Source organism: Rhipicephalus microplus, chromosome 8 (genome assembly GCF_043290135.1).
Source record: "Rhipicephalus microplus isolate Deutch F79 chromosome 8, USDA_Rmic, whole genome shotgun sequence".
In the NCBI taxonomy this organism is placed as follows: Eukaryota; Metazoa; Arthropoda; class Arachnida; order Ixodida; family Ixodidae; genus Rhipicephalus; species Rhipicephalus microplus.
Genome location: NC_134707.1, coordinates 35,119,121 through 35,137,604, shown reverse-complemented (window position 1 = coordinate 35,137,604; position 18,484 = coordinate 35,119,121). Strand labels below are relative to the sequence as shown.

General features: G+C 44.4%; 2 protein-coding genes and 1 long non-coding RNA gene across 3 annotated transcripts in view; 1 reads left to right on the top strand and 2 right to left on the bottom strand.

Moving 5' to 3' along the window:
• The window catches only part of LOC119187091 (rab-like protein 2A), a 290,773-nt gene that overhangs the window by 82,513 nt on the left and 189,776 nt on the right, over nt 1–18,484 (bottom strand). The gene's annotated exons all lie outside the window — the stretch shown is intronic.
• The window catches only part of LOC142768933 (uncharacterized), a 63,302-nt gene that overhangs the window by 8,849 nt on the left and 35,969 nt on the right, over nt 1–18,484 (bottom strand). The gene's annotated exons all lie outside the window — the stretch shown is intronic.
• The window catches only part of LOC142768931 (uncharacterized), a 33,535-nt gene continuing 15,244 nt past the window's right edge, over nt 194–18,484 (top strand). Inside the window, exons 1-5 of the mRNA XM_075871523.1 lie at nt 194–307; nt 6,316–6,363; nt 14,338–14,364; nt 15,555–15,587; nt 18,338–18,382. Coding sequence (XP_075727638.1) covers nt 235–307; nt 6,316–6,363; nt 14,338–14,364; nt 15,555–15,587; nt 18,338–18,382 — 226 coding nt within the window. The 5' untranslated portion in view covers nt 194–234. The remainder of the gene's footprint in view (nt 308–6,315; nt 6,364–14,337; nt 14,365–15,554; nt 15,588–18,337; nt 18,383–18,484) is intronic.

Genomic DNA, 18,484 nt, shown 5'->3' with positions numbered 1-18,484 from the left:
CATTTAGAAAAATTGTTATTCTTAGATACGATACTGTTTTTGAACCTAACTGGTTCCCGCATGAATGAACATCTCCTTGTGAATGTCACTGAACTTGCTGGTACATTATCAGAAATGTACTTCTTAGCGGGCAAATAATTTTTCTTTTAGATATTATACATACAGTTCGGTGTATTTAAGGCACGACGATGGCCCTTCCGAAGACGTTTTCTTCCAGCATATCCGTCTGCCAGCATGGACAAGACTGCTTTTGTGCTGCTCCTCATTCTTTCAAACGTCGTGCCCTTACTCGCGTGGGGAAGTATGGGTACGTTTTTTTTAAACTTTTTCATCATTTTACCTGGCCGGAAGCTCTATTTCTGGCTACAATAACATGCTACTGGCGAGGTTGCAAGTTGTAGTAAAACATAATTCATCAATTAGTGTGGAAGAATTTCGCATACAGAAAAACCTAAATCATGTTTACAATAAATGATGTATAAGAAGCGCAGGACAAGAACTTCCTGCAGTAACGCTAAAGGGCGTGCCACCTGTGATGTTTTTCGAGCGTTCAATGCCCGTTCTACCTTGCAAAGAAGATAGCTATATGTACAAAAATAACACAGCACTGCAAAATGCTGCTCTTTTGTTAAGGGAGCCCAGTTTCGCCATTTTGGAACAAAACTAAGTGCATTACGCACAGTAAAAGCCTATTGCAGTAAAAATAGGTGCACTTATTGACATCGTGAGCCGTTAAAAAGAAGCGAAACCATAGAAATGAATTGGCCACAGCACTAACAAGACAGCAAACTAATAGAAGAGGGCTAAATGAAACCGTCTAAAGATAGTTTCATAAAAAGAATGGTCAATTTTATATTTATGGCTTCCGTAACATGCTCGTGGTGAGGTCATCAAGTTGTAGGAAAAAATGGTGAAGTTTTCTGCAAATGGAAGTACAAAATAGCTATCGAAACATTTGCTTAATATTGTGGCCAAGCTACTGCAAACGGCCACTTTTCTACTAGCGCTGATAATATTGTTTTCATAAAGAGGTTATTGGTGGCTGTTGCTCCCTTTGAGTCCTTAGTGTGTTGCGTTACTATGGGCAAAGAGTCTTAAAGTCTCAGCTTCCCGGCATGCCATTTCGTTCTAATGGTCAGTCATAAATGGGTATGCACCTCAAAAATTACGTGTATCCCATTACTCGCAACCTATCCTACTATGCATACATTGAATAAAGGCTCGTCGTTGCTTCTTCAAATATTGTTTAGTTTAGAAACACTCAAAATTACCTACGAAACACACCAAGGCACTCAAATGTCTTATCTAAAAGCAGAGACATACGTGGACGTATAAGGTAAACTATTTCAAACGCTACTGTTTAATACAATCGCAGAGTGTAGGTGCTTCACACGCACCCGGTTCGATGCAGATGAAGAAGGCAACAGTCAGCCCCACAAATGGCCTTAGCATAGCTCAAACGCCCTTCCCAACATGCCATTGGCGAGGGAAATGAAGCATGCAAGACAGAAGAAGAAACTCCTTTGTGTAAGTTGCAATTAGATGCAGCTTTTCGATGATGATAGAGGAGCTTAAACACACTTCGTTACATGGTTTCGCCTTTGTCGCCACTTGTGTCTCATAAAAAAAAATTGGCCTCGTATCTACATATAATCTGCAAATGTCGTCAAAAGACGATAGTCTTGAGTGTGCAGAGAGTGAACATAACATTTATTTGATGTTTTGCGCAAGAAAACCGGCGAATGGTATTCCGGAGGCGCTGCGTTGCCTCGAGCGTGCAGCGGAGGTGAACTAGCGCATCGAGGCTCGTTAGTCACGAGCGCCATCTGTCAGTTATCTCCGAAAGCGAAGGAAGGCCTGCGTACCTGCGGAGAAAGATGCGTGCATTCTCGGAGGTGATAAGGTGTAGAACGCAAAGCGACGGGTAGGTGCCACCACCGTGTCGTTTCAGCAAAGCGTTGGTAAAACTTGCCTTTTTGAGCCCCGCGTCGCACTGTCAGTGCAACGTGTTTAACGCTACGGTCCTTAGCATTACTTGTGTGAGCCTTCTCTAGTATAAAGGCACACATTCAAAACATCGACGTGTTGTTATGGTACCTCAGATATGCGCAATGATCGCTTTTTAATTGACGATTGCACACGTAAGAACGCTGATGCTTGAGCAACATTGGTGGGCGCTGCGGATGGGGTGGGCCATTCGGAGTATTTGTTGGTGCTGTTTAGAGTAACCAGTTCGCGGTAACGGTGGACAAACAGAAAAATGTACAGACAGACAGACAGACCAAAGTTTTTGCATTGAAGGTCCCCAAGAAAGACTATTGTCTTTAAAAATCGCCCTCAAAATAATGTGGGGAATCACCTCGGTGAAGGCCCTTTTTTGTGAAAAACATCCGCACGCACTGAATTCTTGGCCCTTCTCAGTATTTTGCAACCACCTTGCACACTGTACATTTAGAGTTGTAACACAGGTTGAGCCCACAGTATGACTGAGATAGACAATCTACTATGGTAATATAAAAAGCCTTGTCTGTCTTTTTCTCTCTCATTTCTCTATCACTTCTGGCCTTGCGCGCATGAATTCATGCTTGTGCGAGTGAACGTTTTTTCATCAGAATGGAGGCCTAGCACGACTGTTCAGCTTACCGAAGACAGAAAGCTATGCCGTTGTTCCTGTGCCCCTTCGACAAATTCCTTCGGTAGGCTCTCTCAATGATTTGCCCCGCCGCGGTGGTCTAGTGGCTAAGGTACTCGGCTGCTGACCCGCAGGGCGCGGGTTCGAATCCCGGCTGCGGCGGCTGCACTTCCGATGGAGGCGGAAATGTTGTAGGCCCGTGTGCTCAGATTTGGGTGCATGTTAAAGAACCCCAGGTGGTCGAAATTTCCGGAGCCCTCCAGTACGGCGCCTCTCATAATCATATGGTGGTTTTGGGACGTTAAACCCCACATATCAATCAATCTCTCAATGATTTTACTGGCTCTCTGTGAGGAAAAAGACTGCATATTCTTTATTTTCTTAAAAATGGAGAAGTCTAATTATTACACGTTTTAGTAGTCATTACCCCACGTTCAATAGATACCAAAGTTACGTATCCCTACTTCAAGTAATATTGCGTTCTTATAGCATTATATTACACACCGGCTTTGCCTGAGGTTTTGAGCTCATAGAATTTAATTAACTAACGCTATTGTTGCATAGCTGCTCTTGCTCCCTACTTAAATAATCATGTGCACTGTTTCTTGTTGAACTCGTAGAGGTATAGTAACAAGAATCCCAAATAACCAATTTATGTTGATAAAATATTCACTGAATTCTTAAATTGCATATGACGTTTTTGAACAGAATGTATTTGTCTATACCATGAGCTTAAAGAATGTATCAAAAATTTGAGTATTCAGAAAAATGCGATACTATTTCAATGCTTCCACAATTCCTTCTTCTGTAGCGGTAGACATCTTAAGCTTGTTAATGAAGTCTGCAATGGTAAATACACAAATCAAATTTATTGATTTCTTAACCATAAAGGAAGGTAGTTATATGAAATAGAAAAATTGAAGTATTTCATGCGAAAGAAGCTAATTCAGCTTAGATATATTGAAAAGTGGCCTCTAGTGAAATAACATTTACCAAAATTCAACGGCAAAATGAAAATCAAGGCACCGATCGTCGCAACAAGTAGACCGTCAGAATGACGTTTCTATACAAGAGAGCAATTACAGAGAAGTCAATTTTTTCACGTTGTATGACGTATGGGAAAGCCTGTTGATGGTTGATATATAACGACGCACACTCATTTTGCACGTCTCAGGAGAAAATGGCTGTTGCGCTCTCCCACGTGTTGTTTTTGGTTTCACCACATGGTTCAGTCGATTACCATTAGGTCGCAATTATTACTCATACTACTTTATATATATATATATATATATATATATATATATATATATATATATATATATATATATAGAGAGAGAGAGAGAGAGAGAGAGAGAGAGAGAGAGAGCTGGTAAAAACGACAAACGTACGAAACTCGGTGATTTTTGCCAACGTTTCAGCAGGCGCTTCTTCCAAAACATTTCTAAAAAAGCTGGGTTTCGTATGTGTGTCATATCCTTTTTCGCCTGCATTTCCTACCATTTAACTGTTTTCTCATATATATATATATATATATATATATATATATATATATATATATATATATATATATATACGTAGATTTTAAAAGGTCTGGCTTCGGTTGCCGCAGAATTAAGGAATAATAAGTATACGCCTCTAAAAAACTGTTTATTGGTGACGTTTTGATCAGAGACCAATCTTCATCAGACAAAATTCAGTAGGCTCCGACGCGCTTTTATGCCATCGTCCAGCCGAGGGAGAGAGAAAAAGAAAAATATACATATACCAGTGGCCCAACCACCCATCATGCACTGATAAGCAGCCAAACGGCCACGTGTGCGTACTACGCATAGCACGTGCATTTTGTGGGAAAAAAACGCACCTGGGTCAGTGGCACTACCACCCATTATACATTGATAAGTAGTCAAACGACCACGTGTGCGTGCTACCAATGGCAGGTGCATTTTGTAAAGAAAAAAAATCAAGAACGAGTGGTCAAACAACATACAATCACGGCAAGTTTTTGGTCCAGGTGGCTAAATTAAGCAAATTCCAGTGATAAAAAGTTTGACTCCTGAGATACACCTCTCATCAGCTTTCCCCGTAGCTTGCAAAGAATACCAAAGTACATTCCTTGCGATCATTGTCACTGTCGCGTTTCACCTGTTTTCCCCCTCCACAGTTGCTCTTGAAACTTCCGACATCTCCCCCGGCTGGTCAGTTACAGCCAATGACGTGCCCTACAACACCTTCGATGTCGTCGGTGCCGATTTTTATGGGCCCCTTCCCGTTACTAGCGCCGGAAATAGATGGATAGTCCCTGCCGTAGACCATCTGACACGCTACGCCCAGACAACTTCTGTAGCTACTGGTTCAGCTTCGGAAGTAGCTGACTTCGTCCTTCAGGCCATTATTCTGCGTCCTGTTGCTTCTCGTGTACTTCTAAGTTACCATGAAACTGTGATCTTATCAGAGATTTTAAGTGAAGTTCTTCGCGTTTCTGGTACTACACACAAGACGGTGTCTAGCTACCATCCTCAAACAAACGGTCCAACCGAGAGATTTCATTGAACTCTGCCGACATGATCGCCGTGTACATTCAACCGGATCACACAAACTGGGATAAACTTTTACCGTTTCTCACTTTCGCCTACAACACCGCTGTTCAGCGCACAACCGGCTACTCACCGTTTTATCTCGTTTACGGACGTTTGTCTACTTTCTTTATCGACGTTTCCTTCTTCACGATTAATGGCCTTCCATAACCATCTTCTTGTGAAGAATATGTTTCTCGCCTTTCCCAGTGCCGCCACCACGCTCGTATGAATGTGGAAGCTACGCAACAAGCAAGGAAGGCCGTGTACGACACCTCTCATCGTGTGGTATCATTCCGACCGGGTGACGAGGTGCTGCTATGGACACCAGTTCGCACACCTGGTCTCTGCGACAAGTTCCAGCCTCGATTCATTGGCCCATATGTTGTTTTAGAGCAGATTTCACCTGTCAACTGTCGTGTGACGCCTCTTGTCATGCCAACTGACCACCGTTACCGCAGCACCAAAATTGTAGACGTTTCCCGCATGAAGCTTTTCACACGACGTTCCTCGTCACCTTGACTACCCGCCCGCAGCGGCCAGCCTGACCACTTGCACGGGGGGGGGGGGGGAGGGGGGGAATCAGTGTAGGCATTTATTATGCGCTTCATCCTCATCTGAACATCATCATATGTTCTGGCTGACAATCATCATCTTCTCTAAACGTGCGCTCCATTATCGGGTCCGTTGCGCTTGTTCGTTCCCGAGTTCATGGCCAATAAACCTCGTGACAACCGAGTCGTCATAATATTAATAATATATATATATATATATATATATATATATATATATATATATATATATATATGTACCAGATATAATACTTTTATACTTACTTTATATACGTACCACTTTTAAAGAAATTATGTAGTTTTTGCCTTATTTTTTTCTGCAGTTTTTTTGTACACATGCCAGTGTTATTTTTTTTGCTGAGTATGCGATTTCTCTGCCTTTATTTGCTTTGTTTGTGTCCTTTTGCCCTTCCTGCTTGGGCCCCTGTTTAGGCCTGCAGTATTTCATAAATAAATAAAATTATACGTCTGTGTGTATATCTGTGTGTTTGTGTGCATATGTATCTATTTGTTGAAGATGCGCATATCTCTAACGCAGCTCAACTGTACCCTCGGCAGAAGCCGGCGACCCCACGCCATGTAGCAGGTATGCACATGACACATAAATATATATTTTTTGCCACCCCAATTAAAACCATGTCTTCCTGTAAGTCATGCTATTGTGCCGTACAAGCGCTTAACAATACACTAGAAAAAAACGTTACATACAGGGCATGTTCAAAACAGCATGGGAACAACTAATACAGAGTTCGAAGAAATCAGGAATATGTAGATTTATTTGAAAGTGCGCATTGAATCGGGCAATGATAAAGTGTCTTTACGTAACAGCAGTGGAATGTTGCTATAAACCTTTCTCGAATCAATCTGCATGTACCTAGAAAGCACGTTTGTAATGCCGTAAGGTAGAATGATCCGTCACAAGAATGGAGTGTGTATTGGGTCCCAGGTTGCCCCTGTACTAAGTACAATTTTTCAGCAGAGTTCACAGACTGGTCAATTCTGATTTCTATACAGTTTTTAAAGATATTCAGATATATTGATGCTTATTAGGTTTTGGGATGAAACGTGGCATTGAATACGTTCACCCCAAGTGCAATGGAAACATTTAGAAGAAGATGTGAAGGTCTAATTGCCACATTTGAAGAACCCAGCGATAACTCCTTACAGTTCCCAGACATGTAGCTTATTAAAAAAATCATGTGTGCTGAAAGTATTCTCTAGAACAAAAAAATTCGTGTTACAGTACGCTTCCGCCCATTCAAGAATAGTAAAAAACGGGATAGCAATGAGAAGCGCATAATTGTTTACTTCAGCTCTTACAAAAACATACAAGTTAGACTATTCACGCCTATAGCAGAAATTAAAGCTGGAAAAGGCTGTATACCCTAGCTCAACTTTTTTCAGCGCAAGCAAAAGTTTATATAAAAAATGAAACCCGGAAAAAAAGAAAGGAACCAAGATACAGAGAAAATTTCAGTAAGCCCCTATGTGCATTGTTGCTCTCATAAACTTAAGAAGGCGGCAGCTAAGTATGGTTTAAAAGTAGTATTACCGGCAAAGGACAACTTCGGGCGCGTGTGTCCAGCTGTAAATAATCTGTACGAAGAAAACAAAGGGTATCGGTAGAAAGTTTTCTAAGCGTGCAGATCATCAAGTGGTAGAGTGCAAAAGAAATGTAGTGTCTAAGACTCTTTTCAGTTGTGGGCACTGTTATGTTGGTCAAAGTGGCAGATGCTGATGAAACGTTGAAAGAGAACGTAAACAATTTAAAGGAAAGGCCGGAAACACATCTAGCAATGTATTGTACACGTTGTACTTCAACTTCATGTAAGCCTTTGTTTAATCACACTGAAGTTTTCTATGTTCATCCTATTCAGATAACAAGAGAAATAGTAGAAGCGTGTCAAACCCATAGACTTAGCCGTGTGCGTTAGTCATTCTTCAGTATCACTAAACGAAAAGGTAATGGAGATGCTAAACAACATGTGATTGTGATATTACACTGCATTTGTTGAATGATTTATTGGTTCATTTGAAGGAATGTACGATGCCGTTCTTGCTCATGCGCAGTGATAATGAGGTGCTGGAAAGTGTCTATATATATATTGCCGCGACCGAAACAAAGAACGAAGACGACGTGCGCGCCAACAGCCTCGTGAAACAGGGTACTGAAGAAGACGACGTGCTTTTGTTTTGCTCGCCTGCTCTTGGCTCCTGCATAAAAAACACACGCCGTCGGTTCTCGGACTCAACGTCTCGGTGCACTGCTTGCGTTGAACCGCTACACTGGTGGAGGCGCTGGGTTGCAAGCCTGCCGATGCTCAACACCCCATCTGGGAGCCGTTCATCAAGTCCCGACACGCAGCCACCTGTTAAGACACCAGTGTACCGCTTCAGTCGGCGGTTGCTAGGCCTATCTCCTGAGCTGACCTCCTTCGACGAACATTCTACCAGGCATTACGTACCTCTACCAATGACCTCCGCTAGCCAGCCACAGTTGGTCCAAGGGATGCAAGGCAGCCCCGTTTCCAATTCAGCCCAGGTAACACTTCTTCAGCTGCTTGTGCCTGATCGCTTCAGTGGTGCCCCACCCACATGAAGATGTTGAAGATTGCCTTGAGCATTACGAACGCGTTGCCGACATCAACCAGTGGAATTGCTCGCCCGCACGTACTTCACTCTCAATGACGGCACTCGCACGTGGCTTGAGAATCGAGAAGGCCGTATATCCACATGGGATAAGTTTCGTCAACAGCTGATTGACACCTTTGCTAGCATCGACCGTCCAGAGCGGGCTCAGCAGTTGCTCGAGTTAAGGCTTCAAAAACCTAACGAAACTGTGGCAATGTTTGCTGAAGACGTGACGCGCCCATGTCGTCAGGCTGATTCCAATATGTCCGAGGAGAAGTTGCGCTACCTTATGCGCGGCGTGAAAGAACAACTGTTCGCTGGACTTGTGCGCAATGCCCCAACTACCGTGGCCGATTTTATAAGAGAAGCCAATCCCATTGAGCGTGCTCTGGACGAAAAATCGAGACAATATGATCGCTTGTCCACTATCACCCCAATCAACGCCGCCTCAGTGACTCTGGACAATCAGGGCTCCCTACGTGACCTGATCAGAGATATTGAGAAGAAATTCAGAAGCTTTGGACTCCTCGAGTGGATACACCAGTGACCGCCATTGCCGCAGTCGTTCGTGACGAACTTAGGCACGCTTTTTCAGCAGCTGATCTCGGTCGCGATCAGCGTCAACTGAGTTACGCCGACGTTGTCTGCCGTCCACCACCCGTCCCGCCTATTACATCATACTACCAGCCACCTACAGCCGCACCTTCGTCGCAACCATTGCAGGAGGCTTTAAGACGTCAGCCCATGTATCCGATGTCTCCATGCCACCAGCCTCGACTTGCCGCGCCTTACTCACCACCACGAGAGGACATAGGACGCCCACAATTTTGCAGAACGGACGCTTGGCGATTCGTCGATCGGTGCCCTCTCTGCTTCAACTGTGGTGGTGCCAGCCATATAGCTCCCTATTGTTGGTACCGCGACACATCGCTTCACCCGTCTCGGCCAGGGTACGATGGTCGCCGTGCCAACGACGACTACATTGTTCGCCATGACGACCCTGGTTTTCGAGGACCTTCAACAACGTGGTCTCCCTATCACGAGTCGCTTCGTAATCGCCAGTCCAATTCCGCCCACAGGTCACGCTCTCCATCCCCTGCTCAGACATCGTCACCAAATCGACGTACTTTTGCTGACCTTCGGGGAACAAGATCGCCCAGCACTTACCGGGGAAACTAAAGGCAGCGACCTCTTGGGGTAAGGTCGCAGCCCGATCACAAGACGACAAAAAGTCCCCAGTACTGCAGCTACAGAACGACTCGACGCCGACGAATATTAACAACGACGAAATGGTGAGCGTCGACCTCAGTGTAATTATTGATGGAGAGCAAGTGACGGCCTTAGTCGATACGGGTGCTGATTTTTCCATAATAAGTGACAAGCTGGCTGATCATCTTAGAAAAGTAAAAACGCCTTGGACAGGACCACATATAGGAACAGCGGGTGGTCAATTGCTGCTCCCTACTGAAAGATGCACAGCAAGAATCAGCATAGGAGATTATTCTTTCGTCTCGACTTTCATTGTTCTCCCAGAATGCTGCAAACATTTAATTATAGGAATGGACTTTCTCAGAGAGCATATGGCGAAATAATCAACATCCCGGACCGCGTGGTCTCAATTTACGAGAGTGCTCGTGTGACTGATCTTACATCACCAGAACACAAATCCTTTCGTCTCAAAGAACACAATATAGTCGTGCCGCCTCGATCTTGTATCCTCGTTTCAGTAGCATGTGACGTACCGTTCGACGGTGAAGGGGTCGCTGACCAACTAACCTCACTGCTTTTCACACACGGGATTTCCGTAGCACGAGGAATAGTCAATGTCACCGACGGCCGAACGAACTTGCTGTTGACCAATTTCACCTCCGAGCGATGGCACCTTCCAAAAGGCACAACGTTGACACATTTCGACGAGATCGCAGATGTTTGTGACTGCTTTTCAGCACTCGAAGCAACACCTGCACAAGACCCACGTGACCTAGCACCTAACCTTGACGTCAGACCTACTTTAACTCAGCAATAGCAGTAACGCCTGCTTGTGCTGCTAGACGAGTTCCACGACTGTTTTGCGTCGACCTCGAAAGTTGGCCGGACGTCCTTGACGAAGCACCGAATTATCACAGAGGACACGGCTAGACCAATCCATCAAAATCCGTACCGTGTGGCTTCAAAAGAGCGAGAAGCGATAGAACAGCAGGTAACGAAAATGCTTGAAGACGACGTGATTCAACCGTCGAAAAGCCCCTGGGCATCACCTGTTGTTTTAGTGAAAAAGAAGGACGGCAGCCTGCGTTTCGGTGTGGACTACCGAAAGCTAAATCAGATTACAAAAAAGGACGTGTACCCGCTTCCCCGCATAGATTATTCGATTGACAGGCTTCGAAACACATGTTACTTCTCTTCCATGGACTTAAAGAGCAGATATTGGCAAATTGAAGTAGACCCCAGGGATCGTGAAAAAACCGCTTTTGTGACCCCAGACGGACTGTACGAATTTAAGGTTTTACTATTTGGCTTGTGCTCCACGCCTGCTACTTTCCAGCGTCTCATGGATACCGTTCTCTCTGGGCTTAAATGCAGAACCTGCCTAGTATACCTTGACGACGTCATTGTGTTTTCTACAACGTTTGACGAACGCCTTGAACGATTGCGAATGGTCTTGCAGGCCATACGGGCCGCAGGCCTGACGCTCAAGCCGGAGAAATGTCACTTCTACTTTGAGGAACTGCAGTTTCTTGGCCATGTGGTCAGTTACGCAGGAGTTCGTCCAGACCCCGAAAAAGTTGCCGCCGTCGCACAGTTTCCAACACCATCAGATAAAAAGGCAGTGAGGCATTTTCTGGGTCTCTGTGCGTATTATCGGCGGTTTATTCCAGATTTTGCGCGCATTGCGTCACCTTTAACTCGTCTCACGAGGGATGACGTTGCATTTGTTTGGGGCGACGAACAGGAAGATGCTTTCAATGACTTGCGGCAACGTCTACAGACGACCCCCGTGCTTGCCCAATTTGATGAAACAGCCCCTACAGTGCTCCATACTGACGCCAGCAATGTTGGCCTCGGAGTTGTGCTTGTGCAGCGCCAGGACGACGAGGAAATAGTGATTGCTTCCACAAGCAGAACTCTGTCACGCACAGAAGCAAATTACTCGACCACTGAAAAGGAATGCCTCGCCGTGGTGTGGGCAGTTATGAAATTTCGCCCATACCTATACGGCCGCCTATTCAAGGTTATCAGTGATCACCATTCTTTGTGTTGGTTAACAAGTCTGAAAGATCCTTCCGGGCGATTGGCACGCTGGAGCCTTAGACTACAGAAGTTTACATAACGATGGTGTATAAGCCGGGAAAACGACACACGGACGCCGACTGCCTATCTCGATCACCAATAGAGCGGCTGCTGCTTTTGATGAAGAGACAGCGTTCCTCGGAGTCCTCGACACGTCAACCATCGCAGATCACCAGCATGACGATCCTGAGCTACTTGGCTTGATTAATTATTTAGAAGAACGAAGCCAGAATGCACACAAAGCCTTTACAAAAGGACTATCGCCGTTCTGTCTGCGAAACAATGTCCTTTACAAAATGAACTTCTCATCAGACGGGTCCACCTACCTGCTTGTCGTCCCTAGCACTCTTCTTTCTGAGGTGTTGCGAGCGTGCCACAACGAGGTAACATCTGGACATTTAGGCTACACGCGCACACTGAGCAAAGTTCGCGGGAGATATTACTGGCCTAGACTCACCGCTGCCGTGGATCATCATGTTCGGACCTGCCTCGATTGCCAGCGTACAAGTCACCTCCAACTAAACCAGCCGGTTCGCTACACCCTGTCCAGATCCCAACAACGCCATTTGACCAGATCGGAAAGGACCTTTTGGGCCCACTTACCACCTCTAGTGTTGGTAACCGCTGGGCGACCGACTACCTTACTCGCTACGCCGAGACAAAAGCCACCCAGAGAGGCACAGCAGAGGAGGTAGCCCGGTTCTTCAGAGAGAACATTGTGCTGAGACACGGCACGCCATCGATCGTTATAACAGATCGCGGAACCGCATTCACAGCCGCGCTTTTATATCATGTGTTGGTGCTCAGCGGTACTATTCATCGCAAGTCGACAGTTTACCATCCACAAACCAACGGGTTGACCGAGCGACTTAACAAAACTCTGGAAGACATGCTTTCAATGTATGTGGACATCGAACACAAAAACTGGGACGAGACTTTCCCTTACATAACGTTCGCATACAATACTGCGAAACAAGAAACCACACGGATGACCCCATTCAGCCTTGTTCACGGACGAGAAGTAAGAACGATGTTAGACGCGATGCTGCCACACGAATGCGATGACAACGAAATGAGTGCTGACGCGTTTACTTAACGCGCAGAGGAAGCCAGGCAGCTCGCACGTCTGCGAATATACCAACAGCAAGAGTACGACGCAGGCCGCTATAACCAACGTCGTACACCTGTAACGTACGAAACCGGGGACAGGGTATGGGTGGGGACGCCTGTACGAAGACGGGGACTATCCGAAAAGTTGCTCAGAAGATACTTCGCACCTTATCGAGCGCTGCGACGAAAAAGTGACGTTACCTATGAAGTCGTCCCGGAGAGCCCAAACTGTTCAAGGCGTCGCCAGCACCGACCTGAGCTTGTGCACGTAGTGCGCATTAAGCCATACGTCAGCGAGTGACTCTGCGAGGCACCGTCGCTTCTACAAAATGACTTCATGCGCGAATTACTGTCTCAGCTATAGCATCGGGGTGATGCTCTTTTAAGGGGAGGCAAATGCCGCGCCCGAAACAAAGAACGAAGAAGATGTGCGCGCCAACAGCCTCGTGAAAAGGGGGACTGAAGAAGATGACGTGCTTTTGTTTTGCTCGCCTACTCTTGGCTCCTGCATAAAAACACACACCGTTGGTTCTCGGACTCAACGTCTCAGTGCACTGCTTACGCGTAACTGCGACAATATATATATATATATATATATATATATATATATATATATATATATATATTGTTTTCTTCTTGATTAAAAATTAGGTGTTAGTCTGTGCTGGTCCTTGTGCTCCTTTCGTGTGTGTCCTCGCGTGTTTGCGCATAAGTTTCAGTATTCAAAAAAAAAAAACTAGCCCGTCTTTTAGTATAACGACAAGTGCTAGATTGTTCGCATGTACAAAGATGTAACTAGGCGCTTGATCGTAGAATCGGCTACTATACATGTGCTAGGCTACGAAGGCGTAAGCGCGCTATCATTTTTATGCTCCAGAAAAGAACTGTCATTTCTTGATGCCCCCCCCACCCCCTATTGTGCATGCCTCAGTGCCCACTATTTTCGTTTTTATGTATACATTCAGTGGTCCGGGTTCTGATAAATCATCGGGGAACGTTAGCGCTTGCGTGTGTGTGTGCTCCCTTTCTTGTCCGCGTCATATCAGTGCCGCGCTTCATTTCATGAACGGCGCTCCCAATTGACACATGTGTAGTCCGCTAAAACCATGCAGGGTGTATAGTTATTGAATTCAGCAAGCCCCGCCGTGGTGGTCTAGTGGCTAAGATACTCGGCTGCTGACCCGCAAGTCGCGGCATCGAATCCCGGCTGCGTCGGCTGCATTTCCGATGGAGGCGGAAATGTTGTAGGCCCATGTGCGCAGATCTGGGTGCATGTTAAGGAACCCCAGGTGGTCGAAATTACCGGAGGCCTCCACTATGGCGTCTCTCATAATCATATCGTGGTTTGCGACGTTAAACACCACAAATTAATCCAATCAATCAATCTGAATTCAGTAAACTATGAATTGCTTTTCTTTCTTTCTAATACATTTCAATATCTATATATTCTATGAAAAGTAACGTGTTCCAGTGGTGTGTTTCTATATGAAACAAGCAATTATAAACATTTCTTTTTTTTTCTTGGCAGCACGTCCACTGAAGAAAGCAGCGAAAAGTACGTATAGTGTACAAAATCCCTCTTTGGAAAACATTTTGCAACTTCGTGTCATACTATTGAAAGCAGCTTGTCAAACTAAACTTCAAGACAGCTTGGCGTCTTGTTCATTACTAAATTGTTTGTAGATGGTTTTGCTACTTTTGCAGAAGTAATGGCCACACCTGACGAACTGAACCTCCACTCATACCTATATTAGGTACATTAGAGAAGTGGGAAACGGTAAACGCCGCTGAACTTCAAGACAAAACTGTACAAATAAATGTACCACATAAGCACAATTCACTTAAGTTTGACTACTTCCTGTCATGTAGCCTACTAATTAGGGTGACCGAATATGAGTCATTGGGCTCAACATCGACATACAGATGAGCTGGGTGAGCCAAGTTGACAATATTAAAGGATATTGCTAATAATGGGTTAAGATGCGTTCAACGTACCTTCAGACAAGCACTATCAAAGTGTAAAATTAACATTGTCAAAACTCTATAGTTATTCTTATAATACGATACGCCTGCAAAGTGCATACGCCTGCAAAGTGCAGTAATCTGATGCTAAAAAAAGTCCACGAAAAAATGGAAATTGTACGACAGTGAGTTTAGCGCTTCATTTACTTCCTTTTCAAGAAAGACACAAAACGTCTTTGTTTTGTTTTTTCATAAGACTACGAATCAGTATCAGCGTAAATAAAAGAGAGGTACACAGCCATAGCAACGTAACGTGTAGAATAAATCAACAGTGAATGTACCTGAGAATGATTAGATTTGCTAAAAAATGCTTTTGAAACACTTATTTTTGGTAACTACGAGAGTTGAAAGAAGCTTTCGCAAATATTAGTGATAGCGACTGTTAGTGAGCAGTCTTGATTTCACCTACAGCTAGCCAGTGGTACTGTATGCTATGCCTGCCAGCTCATGACCCGTTGGTACGGGTCATGAGCTTGGTACGTTGGTACGGGTCATGAGGTTGGTACGGGTCATAACCCGTTGGTACGGGTTATTGTTATTAATGCTGCCCAAAAAACTCGCAAACCCTCCTATGTGTTATGACTTATCACTCTCGAACACAACGTAAATCTAACAGTCAATCTTATGCTGAACCTTTATAAATGGACAGTGGCTTTAATTATCATTTTTCTTTAAATATTTGCAAGTTTACCCCATTCACTGAACGTCATTGAAATCTTGCAGTCAATACGAGATGGAAAAATGTTACGGTACCAAGTAAGTATGCTTTTATTTTTGCATATGTTCTTGACAAAAGCCTTAACTACAATTATAAGTTTAAGATGACATTATGTTACACTATGCATACCTTTAATGTAATTGCAGGGGCACTATTTGTCGCTGTCGTGTTGCCTAATAGGCTCATTGCTACATGCACTATGTGGAGGCTACGAAAGTGACAAGAAAAGTATATTGTTGACAATATGCATTCGGATGTGGTCAGTAGAGCGAATTACTTCACATGTAACAATAGAGAATTTTCATAGTAGCGGCTTCGTGTCTTGCTACTTATAATAAATAAAAAAAAAATAGATCAGTCAGTTTCAATGTTTTCAGGCATTGTCAGGTAGCCAAAAAAGTAAGTATTTGAAAGCGAAGTATTATCATAATATGTCAGAAAAATTAATCTTATAATTCTTCAGTCGTGAATATTATGCGCTACAGCTTTGCTGGCCAGAGCAAACCATTTCGTGCTCTAAGTTCTTTTTCACTACGTAATTCTGCTCGCAAGGAAACTAATGACCAGGCCATCATCTACCGTTATTTTATCCCGGTGGTATTTTAGCTTTTCCCCTCCAGTACATTTTTGCATCACTTGCCGTTGTACGTTGGTGCGTTCATGCAGCCCCCTACAGTTTTTATCCGCGAGTTCAAAGACTGCGGTCACAAGGATGTTGTGGTAGCTACCACGTAGTTGATACATAAGACAGAATGCCAGGGCGAAAAAAAAGCCAAACCTGCGCAAAAAGCGCGGCACAGTCACAGCAAGAGCAAGAAGAGCAACCTTTCATAGCGTTTTCTAAACACCTATTAGGTAACTGCTGCAATCACACTCTCTGGGTACCCACTACAGAATTGTTAATAATAACTTTTAGGTAGTAGGCCGGCATCCACTTTGCTATCCTTCGTCAATCATCTGAGAAGCGTAGTATCCGCTGAACATTTGCAAGAAATTTTGTGCCAATTGTTCATGCAGTGGTTGATTACGATGACAAATTATGGCCCCACCGCGGTGGTCTAGTGGCTAAAGTACTCGGCTGCTGGCCCGGAGGTCGCGGGATCGAATCCCGGCTGTTGCGGCTGCATTTCCGATGGAGGCGGAAATGCTGTAGGCCCGTGAGCTCAGATTTGGGTGCACGTTGAAGAACCGCAGATGGGCGAAATTTCCGGAGCCCTCCACTACGGCGTCTCTCTAATTATATGGTGGTCTTGGGATGTTAAACCCCACATTTCAATCAATCAATGTGGAATTATGCCAGAAGTAGGTATGCGCCATAATTATTAAGTGATCAAAAACAAGGTTTTGTATAGGTTGGAGCATTGCACGATCCCCTTATTAAGCCATTCGCATTGTTTGATGCCTGGTTGTTGTTTTGTTGTTCCAAATCACTTTATTAGGCTTTTTAATGAGATTCCTTTCCTGATATCAAGCCTGCCTAAGGCGAGCTTGCGAACAAGTCCTAAGCATCAGCGTGGCTCAGTGGTAGAATACTGGGCTGGCACGCAGCGGACTCGGGTTAGAGCCCCACTGTGTCCTCAGTGCTAAGCTTTTTTTTTTCTTGTTTTGTGCGAAGTGGTTGCGGACACCGGCGGTGGCAGCAGCCGCGGCTGACAACTATGGCGCCGCGCGTGACCCCGTTTTTGAAATCATAACAGCTTTCGCTGTGAAACACAAGGAAATGACACGAGGCCTCAGGAGATCTTCTAGACCCACAAAGTAGCGCATAAATTGCATATATTCAGAAAATTTGCGATGATACGCAATGTGCCGATCGTGTTTTCTGCGCTGTGCAAGCTGTCCGAGCTGTGTACGCATATTCTCGATGAGGTTAAAAAGAAGACTGATTGTGGAATCAAGCATACGAGGCGTTACGTTGAATGCGCGATGGGGGAAGTATATGAAAAGCCATTTAGCAGTTAGCAGATCATACATCGGTCAAACGGAAACGTGTGTAGCCTAAACCAACGAGCTCGTGAGTATGAGTCGACGCTCAGAAATAACAAAAGCGTTCTTCTTCCTGTGCACTGTGCAATGTGGGGCTGTGTGCCTTTGTTTGCTCGATTGAATGTGCTAGGACGCTGCCGATAGCGATTGCACATGAACTTTTGGTCACGTTTTACATGAAAATGAATGGTGCAAATGCAACAGCCAGACGTCAGTGTGTTTGTGGGAATGTAAATTTGAATCAGTTTCAGTTGTTTGTCACAATATGCATTACATTTTGGGATGAGTAGCTTTGCTATGTATGCACAGTGTTTGTGACGCACCATGAGCATATTTTCAAATATGGCTTCATAATAAAAATTCAATATGGAGCGCACGTCTCTTTCTCAATTAAAATGCGAACCTAGCTAGACAGACAGACAGACAGACAGACAGACAGACAGACAGACAGACAGACAGACAGACAGACAGACAGACAGACAGACAGACAGACAGACAGACAGACAGACAGACAGATAGATAGATAGATAGATAGATAGATAGATAGATAGATAGATAGATAGATAGATAGATAGATAGATAGATAGATAGATAGACAGACAGACAGACAGACAGACAGACAGACAGACAGACAGACAGACAGACAGACAGACAGACAGACAGATAGATAGATAGATAGATAGATAGATAGATAGATAGATAGATAGATAGATAGATAGATAGATAGATAGATAGATAGATCATTGATGTATGAAAATTTCCGCATGAATAGTTCAAAATGTGTTTTTTTCTTCTATTACAGAGTGTGATGGTGGAAAAAATTTCAGGAAATGCTTCTTTCCTCTATGTGAGTTATCATTTAGAATATATATCTTACAGAAATATTGTTACGGGAAGGAGACTGACTCAGAGGGGTAGTCACCGATGTATTTACAGACGGTTAGGCGAG